The sequence below is a fragment of the Siniperca chuatsi genome, linkage group LG11, assembly GCF_020085105.1.
Source record: "Siniperca chuatsi isolate FFG_IHB_CAS linkage group LG11, ASM2008510v1, whole genome shotgun sequence".
In the NCBI taxonomy this organism is placed as follows: Eukaryota; Metazoa; Chordata; class Actinopteri; order Centrarchiformes; family Sinipercidae; genus Siniperca; species Siniperca chuatsi.
The window spans coordinates 21,261,307-21,288,782 of NC_058052.1; the positions used below are offsets into that span (position 1 = coordinate 21,261,307).

A 27,476-nucleotide genomic window follows, 5' to 3' on the forward strand; every position below is an offset into this window, starting at 1 on the left:
ACACACACACACACACACACACGCACACACACACGCACAAACACACACACATTTATCTCGGTGTGCGTTCATGGCATTCATTTTCACTTTTGCATGACAGTTCTTGCATGGCCCCCCACCAGCGCCTGGACCTTCCCCTGCTTTGTCCACACACGCACATATACACACACACATACATACATATGCTCAGATGCCCGCCTGCCTCCATTTTACACCAAATTGCCTCGTTTTCATGCTTGGTGTCCCAGCAAATGGATGACTTAGGCAAATTGCAAATAATTGCGCCTTGACAAGGAAGGAGACACAGTAAGATAAAGAAAGAGTTGAGGGCGGATGGAGGGAGGAGTAGAAATGGAGATGGAAATGGAGAGATAGAACAACATAAACATAACAATTAGCCCATCGGTCATTGAAATGTAGATCTCGTGGCCACTCAAGAATTACATTTTTTTTATCGCTAAATTGTACTGTGTGAGATAAAATACATCAAGATTTTTAGTGTACCCTGCACAGTGACATCCTTGGAAAACATATGAAGAAAGGAAAGAATGAAATCTCTGAAAGCAATTGAGAGTTTTCACTGCTCCACTGAAACATGATTCCCTTCTTTTACTTTTCTTTGTAGTAAATCTATCAAAAGGGATGTGATGTGCAACCTTGACTTGTTTACACACAAACACACACACACAAACACACACACACAGAGACACAGACAGGGCTGTAGTGGTAAAAAAAAAAAAGGTAATTACACCTTGTTCATTGCAACTACTGCATCCTGGGCTCAGCCAGTACAAACTTTCTGTATCTACTAAAGAGAAAAACATGAAAAATCAAACATGATCTGTTTCATACTTTTGTCATGGAGACATGTTTTGAGCATATCAAATTTTAGACTCTTCTGAGTGAAGAAGAATTATAATGTGTTTGCTTGTGTGCCTGCACTGTAAACGTACCAATTTATATTCATTGACATAAAAAAGGATAGAATATGTTAGGACTTAAAAAATATAAATGATCAACACTTAAGTTAACCAACCAAGCCAGTCTCTTGCTTCAATACAAGTGAGTGAGTTATGATAGCTTAGAATCTTTAGCTGTGATTCAGTACAAAGTGTCATCCTTTGGAGTACCTGGCATCCTTGCAGTCTCTGGGTGGGGTCCTGCTGAGGGACTCCAGTTCTCATGTGGGCAGTGATGTAGAAACTTACAGGGGGGTAACATTTGCAGCAGTCCTCAAAATCAGCAGACAGATATCAGGAGGCCAGAGGGTGTACAGGTTCTGTGGTTGTGGAAGCAAAACTTCATATGTTGGAGGATTTTGTGCAGGACATGGAGAGGGACTGTAATTTGTCCTCAACAAGGTTCAGACAAACCTAGAGTGTTTTAGCAGAAGAGCAGAACTATTGACTTTGGTGTTATTGTTGGACGATGAAAGGGACACTGAGGAACTCCTGAACTTGAGCATCACACCTTCTGTGGAGAGGTCACAAGACTCAGAGGAAACCTTACCCAACGTCCTGGTGGAGCTCACTAAGGCAGAGGGGAGGTACCAGAAGGCCCTGGACAGTATTTGGCTGTCTTGGTTCACATGTCTCTTCCATATCCATGGAGGTTCAAGACGGTGCCTAAGGACCAGAAGACAGGCATGATGATTCCTCTTTTTTTAGCACTGGTCATGAAACAGTGGACCACCTATTTCTGCATTTATGTCCGTTTACCACTACACCTGCACACTCACATACACACATGTATATACAAACACACACACGCTGAGAAGATGGACATGCTGTCGGTTTAAGCAAAAGTACTTGACTATTTACCACCTTCACAAACACTGAACAAAATTTGCTTGTGGTACAGTATGTGTGTATCTATCTGCACGAGTGTGTGCATGTGTGATAAGTGCAGCATTAGTAAACGCCGTTATCATTATTGTAATGTCACGGTCATTACAGGTAATAGTCAGGTACAACACCCAGAGAGAGAAAGAGAGCAGGCAGCTAAGAGAGGATATTTTACAGTGGACTAGTGTATATGCATGTGTGTATAGAAGCAGATAGTGTGAGAACAGAGAAAATTGCATGTACATTTTTAATATCACAGGTTCTTCAGATTGTGTGTGCGGTGTGTGTGCTCCAAGATGTTTTTCTGTGTGGTGCCATCTTTTTTGTGTGTGTTTGTGAGTGAGCGATAATGTGTGATAGTGTGTGATAATTGCAGTGGTGGTGGTTGAAGAGTGATGGCTGACCGATAACGGGCGCATCATGGTGATGATCACCTGCGAAAAGGTCAACAACGTGGTTTCCACTCCGATTAATTATAGCTCCTACTGGGCAATGTAACCACCACTGAGAAGAGAGGGGAGCAGGAGAGGAGTAAGGACAGGAAGAGTTTAGTCTAACATTGTGTATCAGTAGTCCATTATGTGCTAACTTGCCTATCCTTGATGAGGGGGTATTATGCAAAGAAAGAATTGTTGAGTCTTGGAGTGGATTTTACCGTTAGACGTGTTATTTAAGTGCTGTTAAAGTATGAATCTGCTCACTACTTCACCAACTTTATAACGTGATGAAATTGCACCACTAGAAAAATACATTATGAATTGCCTCTCTGTGTGATGTCACAACTGGGAAAAATATAAGTCAAGGTCTAAATCATAGGTTATTATAATGCTAGATGTGGTCTCTAGAGACTAAATGTCAAGGCCAGCTATGGCCAGTCACAATAGCATGTTGATTAAAAAATAGTGCTACAGTAATGTCAAATGACTTTGCTGAAAACGAATAACCTTTAATGAAAAAAAAAATGTCCCTAGTGTGTGTATATACACACACACACACACACACACACACACACAGATAGACAGACAGACAGACAGACAGACAGACAGACAGACAGACAGACAGACAGACAGACAGACAGACAGAGAGAGAGACAGAGAGAGAATTCACAGCACTTCACTTTTCCACATTTTGTTATGTTGTTACAGCCTTATTCCAAAATGGATTAAATTCATTATTTTCCTCAAAATTCTACAAACAGTACCATAATGACAACATGAAAGATGTTTGTTTAAATTCTTTGCAAATTTATTAAAAATAAAAAAACAAAGAAAATCACATGTACATAAGTATTCACAGCCTTTGCTCAATACTTTGTTAAAGCAGTTTTGGCACCAATTACAGCCTCAAATCTCAATCTTGGCACACCTATGGCCTATCTTGGCAGTTTCTCCCATTCTTCTTTGCAGGACCTCTCAAGCTTCATCAGGTTGGATGGGGAACATCGGTGCACAGCCATTTTCAGATCTCTCCAAAGATGTTCAATCTCAAGGACATTCACAGAGTTGTCCTGTAGCCACTCCTTTGTTATCTTGGCTGTGAGCTTAGGGTCGTTGTCCTGTTGGAAGATGAACCTTCGCCCCAGTCTGAGGTTCAGAGTGCTCTGGAGCAGGTTTTCATCAAGGATGTCGCTGTACATTACTGCATTCATCTTTACCTCGATCCCGACTAGACTTCCAGTTCCTGCCTCTGAAAAACATCCCCACCGCATGATGCTGCCACCACCACGCTTCACTGTAGGGATAGTACTGGCCAGGTAATGAGCAGTGTCCTCCAGACATGACGCTTGCCATTCAGGCCAAAGAGTTCAATCTTTGTTTCATCAGACCAGAGAATTGTTTCTCATGGTCTGAGAGTCCTTCAGGTGCCTTTTGGCAAACTCCAGGCAGGAGTCATGTGCCTTTTACTGAGGAATTTCTTCCGTCGGGCCACTCTACCATACAGGCCTGATTGATGGAGTGCTGCAGAGATGGTTTTTCTTCTGGAAGGTTCTCCTCTCTCCACAGAGAAACCCTGGAGCTCTGTCAGAGTGACCATCGGGTTCTTAGTCACCTCCCTGACTAAGGCCCTTCTTCCCCGATCGCTCAGTTTGGCCGGGCGGCCAGCTCTAGGAAGAGTTCTGGTGGTTTCAAACTTCTTCCATTTACGGATGATGGAGGCCATTGTGCTCATTGGGACCTTCAATGCTGCAGAAATTTTTCTGTACCGTTCCCCAGATCTGTGCCTCGATATGATCCTGCCTCGGCGGTCTACAGACAATTCCTTCACTCCATGGCTTGGTTTGTGCTCTGACATGCACTGTTAACTGTGGGACCTTATATAGACAGGTGTGTGTGTGTTTGTGTGTGTGTGTGTGTGTGTGTGTATATATATGTATGTATGTATGTATGTATGTATGTATGAAAAAAAAAAAAAAAAAACTTTGTCCTTCACCCTCAGCGGGTGGTCTCATCCTTCGAGCTCGGGTCCTCTACCAGAGGCCTGGGAGCTTGAGGGTTCTGCGCAGTATCTTTGCTGTTCCCAGTACTGCACTCTTCTGGACCGAGATGTCTGGTGTTCTTCCAGGGATCTGCTGTAGCCACTCCTCCAGTTTGGGGGTCACTGCCCCGAGTGCTCCGATGACCACGGGTACCACTGTTGCCTTCACCTTCCAGGCCTTCTCCAGCTCTTCTCTGAGCCCTTGGTACTTCTCTAATTTCTCATGTTCCTTTTTCCTGATGTTGCCATCACTTGGTATCGCCACGTCAACCACAACGGCTTTCCTCTGCTGTTTGTCAACCACCACGATGTCAGGCTGGTTCGCCATTACCATTCTGTCAGTCTGGATCTGGAAGTCCCACAGGATCTTGGCTCGGTCATTCTCTACCACCTTTGGAGGTGTTTCCCACTTTGACCTCGGGGTTTCCACTCCATACTCAGTGCAGATGTTCCTGTACACTATGCCAGCTACTTGGTTATGGCGCTCCATGTATGCTTTTCCTGCCAGCATCTTACACCCTGCAGTTATGTGCTGGATTGTCTCAGGGGCCTCTTTGTACAGCCTACACCTTGGGTCTTGTCTGGTGTGGTAGATCTGGGCCTCTATTGCTCTGGTGCTCAGGGCCTGCTCCTGTGCAGCCATGATGAGTGCCTCTGTGCTGTCCTTCAATCCAGCCCGCTCTAGCCATTGGTAGGACTTCTTGATATCAGCCACTTCAGTTATGTTCCGGTGGTACATCCCGTGTAGGGGTTTGTCCTCCCATGATGGTCCTTCCTCCAGCACGTCTTCCTCTGTTCCCCATTGCCTGAGACATTCCCTGAGCACGTCATCTGTTGGGGCCTTATCTTGGATGTACTTGTGGATCTTGGATGTTTCATCCTGGATAGTGGCTCTCACACTCACTAGTCCACGGCCGCCTTCCTTACGGCTAGCGTACAGTCTCAGGGTGCTGGATTTTGGATGGAAGCCTCCATGCATGGTGAGGAGCTTTCGCGTCTTAACGTCTGTGGTCTGTATCTCTTCCTTTGGCCACCTTATTATTCCCGTAGGGTATCTGATCACTGGCAGGGCGTAGCTGTTTATTGCCTGGGCCTTGTTCTTGCCATTGAGCTGACTTCTTAGGACTTGCCTTACTCGTTGGAGGTATTTGGCCGTTGCCGTCTTCCTTGTTGCCTCTTCGAGGTTGCCATTTGCCTGTGGTATTCCAAGGTACTTGTAACCGTCCTCAATGTCTGCTATTGTTCCTTCTGGGAGTGAGACCCCTTCTGTGTGGACTACCTTCCCTGTCTTTGTCACCATTCGACTGCACTTCTCAAGCCCGAATGACATCTCAATGTCAGAGCTGTAGATCCTGGTGGTGTGGATCAGTGAGTCGATGTCCCACTCGCTCTTAGCGTATAGCTTGATGTCATCCATGTAGAGGAGGTGACTGATGGTGGCCCCGTTCCTGAGTCGGTATCCATAGCCAGTCTTGTTGATTATTTGGCTGAGGGGGTTCAGTCCTATGCAGAACAGCAGTGGGGACAGAGCATCTACATAGCATCTATATATATATATGTATATATATATATATATATATATGCAACACTGCTGCTACCAGTTTAACCTGTCTAAGCAAATACAGTAGTATTAGAGTATACAGTAGAGCTGTGAAGAATGATGTAGACAATGGAGAGAATGAGAGGCTAAAAGAGAAACCTCCAGTGCACATACACCGAGAACAACTGGACATTTCAGTGAAGTAGGTGACATCTTGTGTCAAGAAGTTCAACCTTTGAAATGAACAATATTTGCATATTCATAGACTCTGGATTTTTCAGTGAGGGAGAAGGACATGATAGATGTGCTTTTAAGAATTTTTAATAGTTAATTGAGTAGATCTTTAGGTCAGTTTCAAAAAATCAAATCACTGACTGATTATCGTATATAAAGTGAGTCACAGAGAGAAAGATAGACAGAATTGCAGGAATAGTGTGTGTGTGTGTGTGTGTGTGTGTGTGACAGAGAGAGAGCGAGAGAGACGGATTCCTGCAGTGGGCATGTGGGTGGCAGAGGATCCTTGGCAGAGGATCCTTCTCCAAAAGCTGTCCATGTGTGGGCACTGAGATAAAGCCCTGTTTATGTGTGTGTGAGTTTGTGCGTGTGTGTGCATTTTTCTATTTTTGCACTATATCTATGTCATTTTCATCTTCTTCACATTCACACATGCACATTTTCTTCACACTTTTGTGTTTCACTTAAAAGCTGGCTGTTATACTGGATTAGATTTAGATTAGGAACTGGACACATTACCGGTACATTCACACACAAACACACAAAAAACACAGACACATCTTTGTTGTAAAGCTCTATGTGATGAATTGGCACAATAGCACTGCAGCCTGGACAGAAGGTCAGAAATATGTAATGGCACTCTTTTGTTTCGGTGCTTGCAGATAAGGATTGGTAAAGAAACAACATTGTTTTTAATAATTTATGTTTAATTTATTATACAAAAAATCATCACCTACTGTCTGGCTTTGCCATTCTGTACCAATGTACTTTCCACTGCACTATAGATCAGGTCATTCTTAAGGATCTTAAGTCAAGTGTAATGCTTCATTACCTTCTGTAGGAGTCTACCACATCACTGATACAAATTAAGTCAATATTTTACTGTTAATTTTTTTTTTTTTTTTTTTTAAGGCATGATTTATTGTATTTCCTGTCTTTCTCTGTGTTATGCAAATTTCAACACTGATTCTTAGAGGCAGTCTTTTGCCTAGAAATGTTTAAGACACGTTCTCATTTACTTAACTTTGTCTGTTTCTTCTCTTTTGTTTATGTCTTTTCTCTGTCTCCATCATATAATTTTTTTCCGAATTACAGTACTTTTTTCTGTTCTTTTCCTAATGTAGACATCTTCTACAGCAGCACTTTATTTTTTTTTTATTCTCTGACAGTGGAATGAAACAGTGTCAACCCTTTTAGTTTCTTGTTCCACGTGTATCCAAATTAAATGAAATTATTTGAATTTTTTCGTGAGGTCTATAGAACTTTTTTTTATCACACTGAAGTAATGAGAAAATTCTTTTTATTTTTTGAACTTGAAAAGATTCAAATAAATGAAAAAGGCAAAATATGTAGACCCTTTTGTGTCATCAGGACTTAATTGGGTGAGAAATATTTGATCAACATGTCATAACTTCTGTTGCTCAGATCTCATTCAGGTTGTGTTGAACATTTATATCTATGTAGAATTGTAGTAATTCTGCATTTTTAGCCATCAAGAAAGCTGACAACAGATCTCAATGGTGTGTTATAATTGATTTTTAGATTCAATTTCAGAAGAGTCCAGCCTTTTACCACTGCAACAGAGCTTTCTAAGAGTGTGATTAGAATAACACATTCAACTACACACACACACACACACACACACACACACACACACACACCACGCATCCTTGTATATTCTTTAATAGGATGACAGTTTCGGTATTAACTGCCTTTTTAAGAGGGTCCAGGTTAACACGCTTACTGCATTGCACTTCACTAGCTATATTTAGTGTTTACTCACTTTATTTTGTTTCCTTTAGTTTACATGGTCTTAAGTGGCTTAGTTATGTTTCCCTACATGACAGCACATGTAGCAAGAGTGAATTTCCCAGATGGTCTGGGACTAAATATGAAACTAGTTGATTAGATAGTGTTTTTTTTACAGCAACGTGCAGTAGGTCAAGAAAATACATGTCAACAAAATTCACAGAAAACAGGAATCATACTGAAGAGGACTAAGGGTTATTTAATCAAGTTAATCTGACTAAATAACTGAAAGGTTGTTGGTTCAAATCTCGAAAGTTAGGAGAACATTTGATTTAGAAATTCTGATCTGACTTATAATCGAGGATAGTACTGCCTCACGTTTTTTGTTTGGGTCATTTTGGATGTAAGACAGAAACCTGAAACGGACTAATATATGATATATGAAGTATGCTATGTGTCACAAATCCTGAAATAAATTAGGTGATACATTTTAATATCCTAGTAATGCATATAAATAAACACCCTTGCATATTAACCCTTAAATTTCCCCCTTGGGAAACTAAGGCTCAGTAGATGATGTCATGTGTTTCCACGGTCTCACCCTTGCAGCTTCGACGACATCCTGTATGTTCACATACGTGTGTAAGCAGACAAATATAGCAGCAACGCTCTTACACACACGCCCGTTTTGTGCCCTTTGACCTCCAGTCAGTTTTGACTGGAGTTCACTGGGCTGTTCTGGGTGGGAGGGGTCAGCATGAGACAATAGGCCTTTGACAGTCTGGGGGCACCAGAGGTGACCTTAAAGAGGAGGACCACTCAATTGCAAGCCCATAAATATTACACTGGCATTGTTAAACTGTGACTCCCTAGCAAACAGTGTAATAGACTGTGAGACATTCCTCTGAGTGACAGGAGTGCCACAAGAATATCGCTTTGGATTGTCTACATTTTATTATACATCCAGAGTGAAGAGAGGCCAAACTCAAACTAACAACAAATTACTTGCTTCCATAATACTAATGTCTGAACTGTGTTTGGTGGTGAAATAATATCAATTAATGCAAATGAATATTTTTCATATGCATATATACAGTTGGTCTGAAGTAATTTAACCACAGTTGCAAACACTGCTGCACAAGTGGCTCATACAGTATTATTTTAAGTGATGATTAGTAGCATTTGTCAGCTGTAAAAGTCAAAGGCAATCAACACTTGTACATGAGACTACTAACAGAAAATGCTGAATTATTTAACGTGTCAAGGTGATAGAACTAGATAATAATGACAACATTTGCAACAAACTGCTTCAATATACCCAAACAGTGGTCACAAGTTGAAACTAACCAACAGGGATATATGATGGGCAGATAGAATATATGATTGTATCTACCCATCATTGACAAATACAAAATAATTGGCATGCAACCTAATGTGGCCCATCTATATATCTGTGGTGATTTTTTCCCCCTTTAAATTTTAAAGAATTTTTCAGATTCCACGCTTTATTGTCTTCCCCTCTAGATTGGTGAATTTTCTTTCGTTATATATACTATTTTTTTTCTGTATACCATAAACTTTTATTCACCCTGTGTCTGTTCAAATACATTTTTTTTATTAAAATCCTGTTCCTGCAATAATGATCTTAAATTAATGGTTCCATCATCCTTAATAATACCTGCGTATGACATATTATAAAATTGGCAGTTAAACTTTGGATTTGACTTACAGTACATGTGAGTTTAATGACTGCTGTAATGGGTAGTTTTTTTTCTAAAGGCTTACTTTATGTAACACATGTGGCTTTATTTGTCATGTTTTTCATTTTAATCAGCAATGATTGTGGGTCTTTTTTTTTCTTTTAACTGTTGTCCTCTTAATGACATGATGTCCTTCCCCTGCCCTCTGTGTGTTTGTGTCTGTGTCTGTTTCAGCTGTTACCTCCACCCTACTAGCTCACTTCCTTGTTTTCCTTACCACTCACTTTTCCTGTGAACTGATATCTGTGGCAAAATAAACCAAACACAAACCTCTCACCTTTCAAGTCAAATAAACTTCACACCTCTGTCTAACCTTAGAAGAACAATAAACTTTACATATACGTACATCCATCCTGGTTTTTGGTAAGAGCTTGTAATGATCAGTCCTGGGTTGTAGTTTTTTTTGTTGTTTTTTTTTTTATTATTTTAAAAAATTTCTTCCCCATATCCTGTGTACAGAAATGAGGCTGTCAAGCTGTATTCATTATGTTTAATAGGTAAATACACTGAAAAAACATATCTGTGTAGGTATCTACAGAGATGCAGAGAGGAGAATCTGTGACATGCACTTCTCATTCCTCACTCGGATCGGAGGATTTTGAATGAGGAGAGGTCAGAGGCTGTGATCGGAAATTTACGTCCAGATTGCCACTCCACTGGCCAGTTGGATGGATGTGCGGGATTATGTCAAATCTGCACTGTATTGTTGCATTTTAGTCAAATTACTCCACTCTCATCTGTGATAATAGGTACACACAAACAATGCACACACACATACCGCTCTACTTACTTGCATAATGGATTGAAATTTGTCTTTGTGGATATAGAAACAGGTGTTACTTTGTTTGGAGTCGATTTAGGCCTGTGTGTGAGTGTGTGTGTGTTTATCTCCATCCCATCTAAAAACTCATTATGTAAAATCAAAATTTTCAAAAAGTGAATTAGAATGAAAAAATTAAGACTTTATTGTAACCTATTTTATATTTTTAAATGCATTTTAGGGCTTGAACAAGTTACAAGGAGCCAATTGTCATGACATCACCCAACACATAAATTACATGATATAAGCTTTTTTGTCAGTATTAATACTTTGTTTTGTCCTTTTTCATGTACCGTATTTTATTTTTGAAGAACAAATGTGTGAGTGCTCAAAACCCACATGTCTTAGACTCTTCCCACCTCCTGGTTTTTGGGGTTTAGCTCTACTTTATTTCAGTCAAACAATGGCATTTCTGAATATGCACAGTAATGTGGGAACTCACCATTTTCAGTCTGGGGAGATTATAATCATTTTATTTTATTAATTAGATGTACAGCATAGGAGTGACTGTGACTGACTGACCTAAATTTGCCTCTTGATGACCATGGCACAATCATTTTATCAGACACCTAAGTTATTTGTTCTTTCACCTGGCAAGAGGAATACATTCGGAGTCAGATCCAACCATCTTTAATGGAGGTAAAAGCTAGTTAACAGGAATGTTTTCCTTAATTTCAGCGAGTTAAACAACTGAACATTAGTACGAACCTGAGTTCATGATGCAATTTTGTGTTTGTAGCCTCACCTACAAATTTCAAACACTTTTAGACTCTGTAGACAGTAAGTCCTGTCCTCTTCCCCCTCAGTTGTTTTCATGTAAAAATATATAGATTACATATCTATCTTGAAAGTGCATCTAGCCTAAAGCTAAGGTGACTTAACATCCTTAAAGCATCCACATGTGTTGAAGAAGACCAAAAGTGCAGGGTATCTGCAATTTATAAAAACAATGTAGATGTAGACTCATTTTGTAAAACCATTTTCCCAGTGGAGCATTTTAGCTATTTTTGTTATTTTGTTTCTAAAATATGTCCCAAATGCCATTAAGAAGCCTTTTTTTGTTAAGGTGATTACTGTACCTTTAACAAAAAGTGTCCTCATCTACATCTCAGTCTCTGTTTCCCTTCTTTCCATGGTTCAGTTCCATGCAGTTTTCCCCCTCAGAAGAATATGCTTGTAGACTTTTTGTGACACCAACAAGAGCTTGTTCTTTTCACATCATCACGCATACGTACTATACAAATGCACACTGACATGTTAGATATGCACAAATATAAATATGAATGCACTACAACATGTACACACACACTCCACCATAGAGCACCCTGATAGTCTGATATTAATCAGTTAAACTAATTACTCACTTGTGACTTACTTATCATCATGTATGTACATATGGAAAAACATGCATGCACAAATGCTCTAATTCACATGTACAAACATGTATATACTGTCTCTTCCACACACACAAGTTACAAGTTACAGTACAGTCATGTTTAATGTACAATGGAACCAGTTAATTTGATTTTGTTAATGTTTATTTTTTGACTCTTTTACTTGTGTGTTGTTTTTGTTCTTATATCTTTATATTAACATTCCAGGTATTAATTCCACAAATGCAAGGTGCTTCTGTGCCGCTTTGAAGTATCCCAGTAAAAGTGTGCATGTCTGCGCATACGTGTGTGTTTGTGTGTGTGTTTACTGTAGGCGATGGTATCTGTGCATGTTGGATTTTCTGATGTTCTGCATTCCTCTCAGTGCCTCAACAACAGGCTGAGGTGAATACACATGGAAACTCAAACATAAACAAAAAAGGAAGCGCATCTTACTCATGCAAATTGTTTTTCCCTTCTTCCTGTTGGTGGATTTGTTTGTGAACAAAAGAAAATAAATAGCCTGCTGCTTTATCTGGAGCTGCTATCGTAAGAATGCATTCTAACTTGACTCTCCCTCTCCCTCTCAGTTTGTTTCTCGACCAGTACAGAGCCAGCTTGGTTGATGCTATAAGGAGATTACTGCAACCCAACGTAAGTGTGTGTGTGAGTGTTTGCCTCTGTGTGTCTACTGTATGTATCTCTGCTTATCCCCTTCCTCTAAATCACCACCCACTCTTCTCAATCATAATTAGGCCTAGCCCAAAACCCTATACACATTAATAGTCCGACAGGATTAATATCATGTAATGCTTTAATGCTTATTATGAGCAACTTGAATGCATCGCTCTGATCTCCGTCTCTCTCTCCTGCCTTCCCTTAATCATAAATCCGAGGCAACTTCTACCTTTTGGCCTCCCGATAAGACCCCACGCTGTGACAGCCAAAGCAAATTGAGAGGGGGGGGCAAAAGGCTGGAAAAGATAGGGTTGAGCTTTCTATTCATCTGAGGGAAGAGGGGTGCGTTTTAAGTACAGAGCCCAGATTGTTATAGGGAATATCTGTTTATGAAAAAGAGGTGAAAAGAGCACTGGAGGGAAGGAGAAAGGGAGAAGAAGAAGGACGAGAGGATACAGCAAGGGATGAGAGAGATGGAGGGGAAAGATGGAAGGAAAGGAGGAGGAAGAGGAATGGGAGGAGGAAGGTATTGATAAGATGGACAGTGAGGAGAGATGGAGATGGAAGAAGAAAAAACAGGGAGGGAAATTTGACAAATGGACAAATGGTGGAAAAAACATTTCTCTTCATTTAGAATCCCAACATGGATATTGTTTGAAATCTTTTATAGATGGCGAACCGGAAACTTGCAGGTTAAAATGTGATCATTAAAGGGTCAGTTCACCCAAATTACAAAACAAGAAACAAAGAAATATCTAAATTCAACAGCAACCTGTCCTTTCATAAACACTGCCCTTGTTTCTCTGAATAATCCACAGACCTCGATCTGAACTGTTTTTGGTAGAACTACTTTCTAAAGAAGAAAGAGTACTATGAAAACAGCTGACCACATGTTCTGTGGATTATCCAGCACAACTGGGACACTGTTTCTGGAAAGAGATGTTCCTGTTGTATTTTTCAAATGTCATTTTTAAATGCTGTCAGCACTACAATTGAAATTCCATTCACTTCCATTTTATTTGGGTGAAGGCAGAAATCTCAGCAATGGATATCTAAAAACCTGTGAACATAAAACCGAAACTCTCCGCTTGGCTAGATACCACAATAGGTAAGTGAGAAAATATGTTTCTTTGTAATTTAGGTGAACTAACCCTTTAAAAATCCTTTGTTAAAGGATGGCAGAGGTAACTAGAAAGGCAAAAGGATTATATTATTAATATTACATTCAGGTTGTTGTCAGCAGTGACACACGTTTCCTCAGCTGACATTTCAGACAGTGACATGCGCAGTAACACCTACAACCTGAATATGTTTCCCGGTTGCAGTTGAAAGCAGAAGCTGCTGTGGTCGAATGACTGACATGACATCTGGCCATTGTTGTACATCTGTGTGTTAAATCTCTCTTCATGTCTCTCTCTCTTTAATCCATTGGAGATAATTCAGGGGCTAATATGATTTGAGTGTCGGCCATCAGACTGTTGCTGCCACAACAAGCTTTGCCAAATATTTAATAATTTGCTAAGCTGATTAAGCAATTAACAAAGCAATTAATTCTCCCATCTAATGGCACTAATTTGTTGTTTCTGACAAAGGTGGTCCATCCGGTGGGCTGGATCCCCTTAATCAGCTGATTAGTGCTGGGAGGAATTTGTCTGTTTGTTTGCTTTTGCTGTGTTTTGTGGTGGTGGTGGGGTGGGGAGTGGGGGGAATGCAACTTGATCAAATGGAGTGATCCTGCTGTTTTCACTGCCTTTTGTGTTCATTTACAGTAGCTTTTGTTGTGTGTATTTGCTGTATGTGTGTGTTTGTGTGAACATCCCTCTTTGCTCCATTTAATTAAAACAATAATAATATCATCAACATGAAATAAAACTGAAAGCTGAAGAATTTCAAAGAAACTTTGAACCTGTTGGAAATCCTCTTATAGTATTTGCAGGAAGTCTGTAATGCATGTGTACATATACACATAAACACTTTCTCTCTGTCTTTCTCACACACACACCCACACTTGTACATGTCACATACATGAGTGTGTGTTCACATTTGATTGTATTTGTAGAGCTTTAATGATTTGGCTTATCATCTAATATGTACCTGGTAAAAATCTAAGGAAAGAGAGACATACTCTCAACTACGTGTGTGTGTGCGTGTATGTGCCTCTGTGCGTGTCTGTGTCTTTGTGTGTGTAAAGCTAAACAACAAAAGTTACGAGAAATGAGGTGTGAAAATATGTCCCCCATAAATGTACTGTGCACTATATTCACTATCTAATTCCAAAAGCACTCACCCTCCTCTCGTTTTCTATGCAGGGCATGGCATTGGTGTTTGCTCCACTGCGAGGTGAAACTCTGACACTGTTTTGTCAACTGGCCCAGCAGGCCGGACTCTGCGTCTCACAACACCTGCAGTATGATGCTCAGGTCATGGATGTTCACTTAAAGGTAAGAAGCATGTCCAAGGATAGAAAGACAGTCAGCATGACTGTTGATGTTGTTTTAATAAGAGAGAGGACTACAGAATCAAAGCCGATGTTATAATAGTATGCAGGCAAAGTGCTCATACAATCAGTAATATAAATAATTGTTTACTTTCTCACCATGAGAGTATCATGTAGTTGATATGAGTTTCACATCAAAGAGTTGAAAGTGTGACTATAACTACAGTATACATAAAGTACCAGTGTACATGGTCATCAACTGTTTGTTTTTCAGTTGTTTTTAAGAATGTCTTAAGGTTTTCTGCACTATCAGCCAAACAACAGTTTATGTGATGACTTGCTTCATGTTTTAACCAAGGCAACAATAGTAACAAAATTTTTGGTGTAAATGAAAGGAATAAAGGATTCTGAAGTCCAACTTATTACTACTACTTATCCTTACATGCCATATGTTTATTGAGAGAGGTGGTTGGTCGCTGTAATCTTTCCTTCTCTCCAGACTGACCATGAAGCTATTCATTCCTAAGGTGTCTACACTTAATACAGTTCAATTGCTTTCTCGATAAAGTGCAGAATCTGTTGCTACTTAGTAAAGAAACCAGCAACAATCCAGGTCGCGTAATGTGCACTCAGCTTTAATAAAGACTAGCGGATTAGCCTGTCGTTTGATGTTTAGAGACACTTTGTGAGACACACCAGAGCTAAAACAAGCTGCCATAACTTGTCACAGTGAGACAGACAGAGATAGGGAAGGATAGAAAAGGACAGTGAAAAATAGAAAAGGAGCAACAGAAAGCACATGAGTAGGCAGTGTTAAAAGAAGTGGTGTCCAGCTGTTAACTCCATTACACACACAGCTACAGAAGAACAGGACAGCAAGGAGCAGGCTAAATTGGTGCACACACATTCACCTACACTGGTGGGACAATTGGACAACCTGGCCATTAAAGTGCCTGTTAAAGTGGCCTGAACCTCAGCAAGGAAAATCTCACTCCTTCTGTCCTTATCTCTCTTTACTATTTCTCCATCACTAAATTTAGCATGCACAGTCACTCCCACATTCTATATGGTCTTAGTTAAAGATTAAAGTCCATGCTGACTTGAAGCACAAGATGGGACAAATTTAATTTAGTATTTAACCAAAACCACCATCTTTCCCTAAACAAAACCAGTCTTTTAGTAGCCTAAACCTAAGACCATGTGGAACGCAGGACTCAAATCCTGATCTCCATTGTCAAAGTTCTGTGCATTGTACACTCACTGATCCACCCTGACCTCCTCTGTGTACTGTAACTTGTGTGCAGTACAACGTCATATTTCCCGGACTGGAAAAGAAATTTGCCAGTGAATGTAATCCAGGCAGTAATCAAATTTTTTTGGCAAATCAAATAGTATATAAACTTTTTTGTTGCTAAGTAATCTTCAATTTAGTTTCCCCTCCTAGTTAAAACTGGGAAGCAAATGGACAAACACTTGCTTTACAATAATGTCAGATGACAGGAAAAATATATATACAGAGAGAACCATTCTGAACAGAAAACATAGATGACTTTTGAACAAGAATAAATGAGTGAACACTTGTAAAGAACATTCAACTTATTAGGCATGGCTTCAGATGATAGTATAGTAGGTGGTTTTGGCCTCAGGTGGAGTGGGAGCAGCACAAGAAGAGCGGAAGTAATTTTAGAAAAAGGACAGAAAGAAAGGAGGGAAAGAGAAAAAGAAATAAGTTAAGAGGAACAGAAAGAAAGAAATAGCTTCAGTGGGATTAAAGTGGATGCCGCCATTGCCTTCAATTTAAAAGAAATACAAGTTGGTCTGAAAAAGCTACGGGAAGAATTGATTGGGCCTCAGGGCCACAGAATACAGTCATTGAATAATCCTAATGGTTCAGCACCTCAACCACTTGGGAAAATTGCCACTCAGACCTGTTTTAGTGATGAGAGTTGCTTGACAACAGAATGTGTACAATGTGAACTGTGAAATTCAGACTAAAATTGATAAGAAATATCACCCTGAAATAATGCAGGGTTTTTTTTCTTTTCTATGGCATGCAAGGTACTGTCAGACCACTCTTGAAATGCACACTTCCATCTATGTGACATACACACCACACTGTCACACATGCACACATACACACACATACACAGTGGGGTCAGGTGCTGCGTGAGGATATGAGGACAAGTTGAAGTGCCCCCCTCACATCTGAAGGTGATTAAGTCTCCTCTGCTTATCTTCTGATGAACACTCTGAACAACCCCTGTGTGGGGTTTTTTTGTGTGTGTGTGTGTGTGTGTGTGTGTGTGTGTGTGTGTATGTGCCTGACTGACCCACACACACACACACACTGTGCACACAGCTGAGAAACAAGCTATATCACAATCCCACACAGACCAGACATCAGTCAGACAGCATATTGGCTAGACATTACACACAAACACACACACCACATGATGATATCACAGCGAAACATACACTACCACTGTGCACACACACGCACATCCAAATGAGCAGCTGCTACTCATTTGCACTACAGATTAGCTTTCTTCAGCTATATTTACTTTCAGTGGGTGGACCAGAACACAAGAAAAATGCATATCAGAACCGACAGTGGAACACACACTATGGATTTTCTTTTACTGTGGCTTAAGACAATCAAAGACATCTCCACCAAAAGCAGGTGTATCCATTTGGAAACAAATGGTACTAAAAAGCCCTTATGTTATTTTTTTAATACTGAGAATTCTAGCTGTTCAAATATCTCTAGTTTGTAAGCAAACATCCGCTTAATGTTACACTAAATTAACTTTTTACTGTCGCTGCTTCAGTCTTTAATTAGATTTTTATTTTTAAAAGCTTCCATCGCTTTTTTGAATAAATATTTTACATTTTGTAGTAAAATGTTAAAATTTGTCATAAATCTATTAGTTTTAACCAGTAAGGTGATATGTTCATGAGAAAATAATAAAAATGAATTGAGCCTGCACATTTTTAATTTTTTATTTCATATAACCATATTTTTTACTCAAAATATAGTAAAATGTAAAATATTCAAATGAATGTTCAATTAAATGAAGTGTGTTCTATTGTTAAGCATTACATCAGACAAAACTGTTCAAATGTGTTAAACAAAACCCTCACATACATTTTGGTTGGAATCATTATCATGGGCAATAGAGCATTGTAAACCGATATGATCATATCATCATAATATTATACCACTGAAAGCCGTGAAATGATAATATTGAATTATCTCCCTGGTGTCAAGCTAGCAGCTCACTCAAAATCCAAACTTCTTGAAATGTTCAAAAATGTCGTGTAGTTGGTTGAGTTTCCACATGTGTCATTTAGGCTGAGTTTACTTCTTTTCATGCTCCCATAGCGACTCACAAGCTCCTGGATCTGGCACAGATGCTGTTATAGACGTACCCCTGGTAGCTGTGAGTGTACTGGCATCCCTTGCTGTGCCAGATTCGACACGTCAGATTTGATTTTGTTTGAAATATACTGTCTGTTTTAATGTTTGCTTTGTGTGTGTTTATGTGAAAAAGAGAGAGCAGGGAGTGTTTTTAGCAATTCTTTACAAACCATCTCTAGACCCCCAGCTTGCTACTCTGCGGTTTTCCAAACATACACACACTTTCACCCTCTGACACAAACACACTCGAGGGACTGCAGACAGCCGGCAGGCCCGATGTGCAGCGGTAGTGTGTCTAAGAAGTGTGTGTGTGTTTGTGTGAGTGTAAGGCGTGTGCTGGGACGGGCAGACAGGGCTAGCGCGTTATCCTCTTATCCCCACTGTTGTGGAATAGAGAGGCAAGCAGCTGGAGGGACTGCAAGCAGCCTGATAATGCCAGCGCTATTTTCTAACCCGCCATCTTAATCTTGTTACTCAAATGGTTGTGAAGAGAGAGTCATGAATTTTAATTTCTCTCAAACACACATAAACACACACACATGCAAGAGGGTGTGTGCACATGTGTAGATCCCCCATCTCTCTCACATGCATAAATAGTATCCCCACTGTGTCCATGCACTCACACTCTCTTCTCTGCCTTCACTCTCTCCTCTCCCCCCTCAGCTGCTTGGCTACCCCCTTCCTCCCTCCCCCCCCTTTCTCTGACATATCTTCCTTCACCCTTCTCCACTCTCCCTCCCTCTGCTCCCCACTATCTTCCCATTTCCTACATCACGACCCACTTCTCTATTTATTCAAGCCTGTCCTTCTATCCCTTCCTCTACTCGTCTCTCCATCCACCCAATCCCTCATTCTCTGTTTCCTAATCCTGCCGCGAGAGACCCCCAGACATCCGGTTCATCCGTCCCTCCCTTGTCTCAGAGCCCCCTCCTCTCTCTTTTTCCACCTTGTTCACTTTCACTCTGGTCTACACAAGCAGGGCAAGAGTAAACGAAAAAAAGAAGGAGGTAGAGAAATAGAGAGGTACAATGAGAGCACGAGAGAGGGAGACAGAAGCTGGGGCGAAAGTGGCAATAAAATAAATGGCTTGCACCTTGGAAAGGAAAAAAAAGAGAAAAGATTGTGGGGACGGTGGGGTGGGGGGTCGGGTTGAGAGCCGATTTAGCCAGCCACCCATGAAGCTGATTAGGCAGCCTGCGATCAGGAGGAACAGCTTTGCTTGTTAAACTTTTCACCTCTGCAAGCTCTCAGCCCTCACCGCGTTAAGGCCCCCTCCCTCCCTCTCTATCCCTCCATCCCTCCATCTATCACTTCCTTACTCCTTCCGCCTGGTAGAATTTGAATGTCAATGCTGACTGTGGTCCCCATAGCAGGCTTAGCACAGGGGGCAGGCAGCTGCCCCTCCACGCCCAACCACCCCCTGGGCCGTCTGCTCTCTCTCTCTCTCTCTCTCTCTCTCTCTCTCTGTCTGTCTGTCTGTCTGTCTGTCTGTCTGTCTGTCTCTCTCTCTGGAGGGGTCACAGGTTCAACCACCGGCCGGTGCCTGGAGGGATGGCCACAGGAAGATAACGCACATTAACATGGGGGGTAGTTTGTTCATATTCAGCAAAAAGGAGAGAAATTAGAAAAAGGCAGAATGAGGAGAGATGATGTAGAGGCGAATATCTCTCACTTGCTCAGGACAAGGGGTGGGAAAAGGAGTGATGAGACATGTGAGAGAGGTGTGTCAAGGGACAATGTGAAGCAGAACCTCAGGTAGCCATTTAAATCACACAAACTTCCTATTTTCTGTGTGTTGTGACATTGTGGACTGTATCTACAAGAAATGTTCAAGACCACCACTTTCTCTATATATACTTCTGGCATGTACATATAAAAAATTGTTACTACTTTTGTATGTATAGTAAATGAATAATTTCGTCCGTCAGAACTTACACAGACTTGATGTGTATGTGTTGCTACAGGTAACTGGTGAGAAGATAAAATACGATTGAGGAACACCACTTTGAAGTCATGAAGTCATTGACTTTACAAAGTCTACCAGGAATGTGCCCTTGCACATGTTTGATTGGTTAACACATTGCGCTACCAATGAGGTCGCAGTGTGTTGCGGTAAAAGTTGAGCCAGGTTTTAAGGATGAAACTGTCTGTTACAGTTATTTATAGATTTATTTTTGTTTTAATTAATTAATTGTATTTTAAATTTTCCAATTTAAAGCACTTGTTTTTAAGTGTGCTCCATAAATAAATTTGACTTGACTTAACTTTTTTTGCTGGAGTCCTCTGTGCTGGCACCCCCGCTGTGTCAACACAGTGGTCTCGTTGAAATGAATAGAAGACTGTGTTTTTTTTAAGCAGTGCTAATGTCATCATGTACACGGACTAACAACCACCTAAATGAAGCTTAAAATACTTCACCATTACTATATGCTACCTGCACAGACACACGCTACACTGCTTATCACATGCCTTTTATAACTGTGTATGCAGCTGTCCTGTTAACTTATTATACTATATGTCTTAACACAGCTGAATAAAGCAAGAGACCTGCAGGGAGACCTACCTCAGAGCAGAAGTTAAAAAATCTATCTACTAACTATCTACAGTCACTTTCATTAAGGAGTGATAATTAAATTAATGACATCACCGCTTTATAACATTTATAATGCAATGATTTTCATGAGTGCCACAAAATACCCTAATTTGTCAGGAAAACAGTACACAGTCAGCATTTGAGTTTGTAGTGTAAGTAGGCTTGTATTGGATGCTCACTTGCATAGCACTTACATGCTGCTGATGGGAGTGAATTTTGGGTCAGTCTGAGTTTCTGTTTGTTGTGAAGAAACCTTTTCACACAGTTCTCCCCTATCCTGGTCTCTCCACACACATGTACACACACTCACGGACAATCACACACTCTCTTATGAGCAGACCCACTAAACTCACTTTCATAAGTCTCTGATCATTTGGCCAGACGCTGAGCAAGCTGATTAGCTGGTGTGTGCCCAAACTTCAGAGTTTGCTTGAAAGGGCGCTGAATGGGCATCACATGGGCACCACACAAAGTACATAAAAATCCTTTGAATTTGATACGTGTACAGGTGTATATATAGTACTGTGCAAATGTTTTAGGCAGGTGGGAAAAAATGCTGTAAACTAAGAATGCTTTCAAAAATATAACTAATAATAGTTTTTTTAATCAATTTACAAACTGCGAAGTGAGCGAACAAAAGGAAAATCTAAATCAAATCAATATTTGGTGTTACTACCCTTTGCCTTCAACACAGCATCAATTCTTATCGGTACACTTGCACACAGTCAGGGGTTTTGTAGGATTATAGTCAGGTGTATGATCAACTAATTATACCCAACAGGTGCTAATGATCATCAATTTCACATGTAGGTTGAAACACAAGAAATGAAACAGAAACAGCTGTGTAGGAGGCTTAAAACTGTGTGAGGAACAGCTAAACTCTGCTACCATGGTGAGGTTGTGGAAGACAGTTTCATATCACAGGTCATACACCATGTCAAGACTGAGCACAGCAACAAGACACAAGGTAGTTATACTGTATCAGCAAGGTCTCTCCCAGACAAAGATTTCAAAGCAGACTGGGGTGTCAAGATGTGCTGTTCAAGGTCTTATAAAGAAGCACAAAGAAACGGGCAACGTTGAGGATTGTAGATGCAGTGGTTGACCAAGGAAACTTGATGAAAAACACATCAAAATGATTTCCCTTCAAAATCGGAAGATGTCCAGCAGTGCCATCAGCTCAGAACTGGCAGAAACCAGTGGGACCCAAATACACCTATCTACTGTCCGGAGAAGGCTGACCAGAAGTGGTCTTCTTCATGGAAGAGTTGCAGCCAAAAAGCCATACCGCCGACATGGAAACAAGGCCAAGCGACTCAACTATGCACGAAACCATAGGAACTGGGGTGCAGAAAAATGGCAGCAGGTGCTCTGGACTGATGAGTCAAAATTTTAAATATTTGGCTGTAGCAGAAGGCAGTTTGCCGAAGGGCTGGAGAGTAGTACAATAATGAGTGTCTGCAGGCAACAGTGAAGCATGGTGGAGGTTCCTTGCAAGTTTGGGGCTGCATTTCTGCAAATGCAGTTGGGGATCTGGTCAGGATTAATGGTGTACTCTATGCTGAGAAATACAGGCAGATACTTATCCATCATACAATACCATCAGGGAGGCATATGATTGGCCCCAAATTTATTCTGCAGCAGGACAATGCCCCTAAACATATAGCCAATGTCATTAAGAACTATCTTCAGCATAAAGAAGAACAAGGAGTCCTGGAAGTCAGAATCAGAATCAGAAATACTTTATTGATCCCCGTAGGGAAACTCTTTGTTACAGTAGCTCGCCTTTACGTCAGTGCACACAGGAGAAAGTACTAGAAAACGATATGATACACTATAAACACTATAAAGTGATGGTATGGCCCCCACAGAGCCCTGATCTCAACATCATTGAGTCTGTCTGGGATTACGTGAAGAGACAGAGGATTTGAGGAAGCTTACATCCACAGAAGATCTGTGGTTAGTTCTCCAAGATGTTTGGAACAACATACCTGCAAAAACTGTGTGCAAGTGTACCTAGAAGAATTGATGCTGTTTTGAAGGCAAAGGGTGGTTACACCAAATATTGAATTGATTTAGATGTTCATTCACTGAATTTTGTTAATTGATGAAAATAAACTTTTAACACTTCAATTTTTGAAAGCATTCTTAGTTTACAGCATTTTTTCACACCTGCCTAAAACTTTTGCACAGTACTGTGTGTGTATCACATTGGTGTGATTATGGGCTTCTGAGCCACAAACTTATGACCAACAGCAATTTAATGATGAAAGGCATAAAAACTACTATTAAGAGTTCTGTTGTTTAAAGTGAAGAGTCATTATTAGATTTCTCTGTAGTTTTTTCAGTTTTTTAAAATATGTATCTGGAGGTTTGATGTGCAGCCCATCTTCAGCATTATCTGCTTTTGAGCTCCACCGCATACTGTAATTACACATTATCTTGATCTAATCTGTCATGTTGCAAGTATGATTTTCTTGACAGGGTTTTCAAATTAAAGGTTCACAGATAACAACAATAACATTAGATAAATGCTTGAATATTTAAATATTTAAATATTAATGATGTGTAGTTTTTGGAGATTTTTTTGTGTCCATGTCGTCATTACATGGTCAGCATCTTAAATTCCTAGGCAAAGAGAAAGAAAATTTGAGAACATTTCTACCAAACTGAAATATTGGATAAAGACTTTCTGTTGACTTTATAGTCTGTGTAGTAATGCTTTTCATGTTATGTGCTTTTCAGATGCTGAGAGAGGGAAAAGAAGCATATGACGAGAACATCCACTATCCTCTCCTCATCACCTTGACCAAAGGACCTCAACCTGTCAGCCACACTCAGTAAACCAAAACAAGTGAGCCCTCAGCTCTACACAGTACTACTCAACATGCTTTTGGATATTTGAGACGGATTGATGCTACAGAGTCATGTCAACGATGTGATCCACAAGTGATCTAAGTGATGAGGAAAAATTGCACTTAAAGAGCAGTATTAGAATACAGTCACGTTTGTCTCAATGTCTGATGTTTAGTCATATAGGCAGAGAGAGAAAATCAAGTTGTGGTCCTACTTGAAACTGTTTTCATATTGATACTGTCCACTGAGAGGATTTATTATCAGATGATGCATGGCTTTGGACAGTATTTGAGCGTGCATGTTTTGTAGTTTGAAGTGTTGCTGAGGAACAACCTCATTTCCAAAGCAGTGGGGATACTTTTACTGTGGCTGAGGAGAAAGAAAAGGAGAGGTGGATATATTCTGACCAAGTGTGTTTTAACCATTTGCCATATGCCAAATAATTACTGTCAGTCTCCAAAATAGTCACTCAGTCAGTCAGACCTTTAATCAGTTGGCCTGTCATTATGGTAGCTGACCAAACACTTAATCGCTGCTCTAATCAGCCAGTCACTCATCCCTTCAGTTAATCAGCCATCCAGGAAAGTGAACCACATTGCCAAACAGTCATCTGGCCAGCCAGTCAGGTAACCAGTCACTATTCTGTCAGCTATTCAATTACCTATTCAGTTAATCAGCCAGTCAGTTATATGGAAATTTCCTCAGTCAGTCCTACTGTAGCTGTCAGTTATTCAGTCAGTCGGCCCTCTTTAACCAGTCAGTATTAACCTGTGCCACTGTGTGCCACAGCATGGAGGCCAGCTGTAATTCATTATTACAGACTGTGGAGCAGCTTACAGTTTCCTGTGTGTTTCCTTTATTTCTCTTTGTTCCCTTCTTTCCCCGCTTTAATTTCTTCTAATACAACTCATTCCTCCCAGTCAGAGGTCAGTAATAAGAACTTATTTTGTGCATTACTCACAACAGTGCATTAACACACAAAGGCACGTTCAGACTAAGGATCAATTGTTGCTGCACAGGAACTACAGCTTGCATAGTACACAACAACATCGCCATGAATACAAGTAGTCCACACTACATCGCATTGTAATTTAATTTTACACAGCTTTGTTAGTGTTATAATCTGTGTTTAAACTGTACAACAAACACTTGTTCTGACTACAATTCCCCCAACATCACCCCCAGCTCCTGCTTTACCGGTAGTTTGTTAAAAAATTTTAAACTGCCACTGATGAAATTCCAAAACAAACGTGTATACTGTAAGTAAGTACTCTAAGTAAACCTTAGCTCAGTTGTGTCTGCTGTCATGACTCATCCAGGTTGCATTGACAGCACTGGATATCAAACATATTTGGTAACAGAAGTGGGGTTGGGGGGGCTGTTTGAGTCGCCAGCTGAATCCTATGTCGCTTCATTTGCCAACCTTTAGCGCTTCAAAGCAACTAACAGACATCTGACTGGCAACTATCAGATCCTGTGGCAGCTGCTAAACGCTGCTAAAAGCTCCTAGTCTGAACCCACTTTCAGGAATTGTGTGTGTGTGTAAAGAGAGACAGAGAGAATACATGCACGTAAGTTGTAATGACTCCGACTACTCTGATTTATTGACAAGTGACCCCAATACTGTGGATATAAAGTATGATATGCTGTACAGAGCAGCATTTGTTTCCATCTTTTTTTTTATCTTTTTGTAATGCAGACCACTCAATGGTCTCTTACCCCCAATGTCCTCTAGGTGCACACAATCTGCTGCCATTCTAGTTGGTGTGCCAATGTCCACTGGCTCTGTGACTGCAGCATCTCAAAGTTCATGCCTGCAAAACAACTTGAAACTGCTTCAACAGCAGTCTGCCACATCCAGTGGACATCTGAGGTTAGAATATGATTTCAAATTGAGTCAGTCGGTCACTCGAGCCTAAAGTTGTACCTATCACTAGTAAGGTGTTTCCATATTTCACTGTGATCCATTGCTGTATACAACAGCCAAGAAGCTATGCAGTAACTCCCAGTGGCTACTGTTTACATTCCTCATGTTGATAAAATAATCCACCTTTAGAAATAAGAGGTATTCCCTGTGTATAACTACTCAGAAAAGTAAATTAAGCCAGTTTTATCAGTGATCTCACTGCTTTGAGGACTGAATTTGCATTGCAAAAACCTTCCCATTAAAAAGGTTTAGAAGTGTATTTAATACATTTTTTATCTGTAATGCCATTTGCTGTTTACCTATGATATCTGTGGGCTAACACAGAAAAAACATCCCAACTGTGACTGTGTGCAGTGACTTCATCACTGTCTAGTGACATCACCACCACTAACAGTGTCGTCATTTTACAACACGGTTTACTGTGACATCCACGCTGCTTCTTGCAACATCACTGCCTCTATTCGTGGCAAAACCTTAACCTGGTGCACCCACGATCTGTTGGGATGTTACGTTTTCACACGGTGATGTTGTCACTTCTCCTTGTGACATTAGTGCTGTTTGCTAGGACACTTACCACTTCTCACTGTGACATCAACAGACCTTCTCTGAATAACACATGTGGTCTTTATTTGGATTTGCTGACTAATACTTTTCAACATAAATGATGAGAAATCCAGTTGGCATAGAAAAGACCAGAGAGCAGGATCTGTATTGCAGCTGAGAATTACCTTAAGCAAACATCATACAGATTTGTGTCACTGTATTGTGGGATGTCTCAGCTAGGCGATTATTTTGATTATCAAACAGAATTCTTAGAAGTGTTTGTCATTTGCCGGCCATGTCCACACTAATCCAGATCAATGTCAAATTTTATCTGTCCCTTCTTTCCACACTGATCCTTTTTTTTGACCACCAAAAACAGAACTTCAAGAAAATTCTCCAATTTGGATCAAGTTGAAGCTGCTTCTGCAGCATTTCACTGTGTAGGGACACCAGACATTTTCAAAAATATTGATTTATCCACTTTAGTGTGGACATGGCCTCATATAGTGAGTTTCTCCGTTCAGTATATCAAATTCTCTCTGCTTCACTGTAATCAATGGGTTGATTGTTGTACTTTGCAGTCTAAGAGTGGGTGATTTTTTTCTCAATGAATAAAAATAAATAGAGTTTCTTCAATAAATTTTGTTTTCTTTTTAAATTGTCCCTTTAAAAAATGTACAAAGGACAATTTAACACATCCGCTATAGCTATGGCATTATTTCATTAACAAAATCTCAAAATTGCAAAAATATTTTTTAATTAAAATATAAATATGGAATTATTTTAACATTTCAGTATCACAAAATAAAAAAGACACAATTTATACTCTGTCACCTTGCAGATGTCTACAGATTTTCTGTTATGATTAATATAATTTTCCTCAATAAAGGCATATCATGGGGAGCTGGTTGACAAAGCTGGTTGTGAAAAACATGTGTGTGTTTTATTAAAAATCCAGTATCAAATGTTCACAGATGTAATAAAGTTTCCTTCAGGCCCAGATCGGCTGTGGCCTGTGTTTCAAACACAATGGCCTCCTGCAGGCTAAGCTGGTTCCAGACAAGGTAACACATACACACGCTCACGCACACACATATCAAGCCCAGTCAACAGTCTACCCCTCCACAGGAAGAAAAGAGAGAGGGATAAAGGAGGGAGGGAAGGCAGTACACTACAGCTAATCCTACAGGCTCACTCTTCTGTTTATCAGTCAGAAGGAGGGAGGGAGA

General features: G+C 40.3%; 1 protein-coding gene across 4 annotated transcripts in view; it reads left to right on the top strand.

Annotated features, from left to right (window-relative positions):
* camkmt (calmodulin-lysine N-methyltransferase) overlaps positions 1-27,163 on the top strand; it is a 116,889-nt gene extending 89,726 nt beyond the window's left edge. For 3 of the 4 annotated variants that reach the window (XM_044213394.1, XM_044213391.1, XM_044213393.1), the window contains 3 exons: positions 12,386-12,449; positions 14,783-14,914; positions 23,667-27,163. In XM_044213394.1, the coding sequence (XP_044069329.1) occupies positions 12,386-12,449; positions 14,783-14,914; positions 23,667-23,765 (295 nt within the window). In that variant the 3' untranslated portion in view covers positions 23,766-27,163. The other variant, XM_044213392.1, reaches the window with a different exon arrangement.
* The last annotated feature ends 313 nt before the right edge of the window (positions 27,164-27,476 follow it).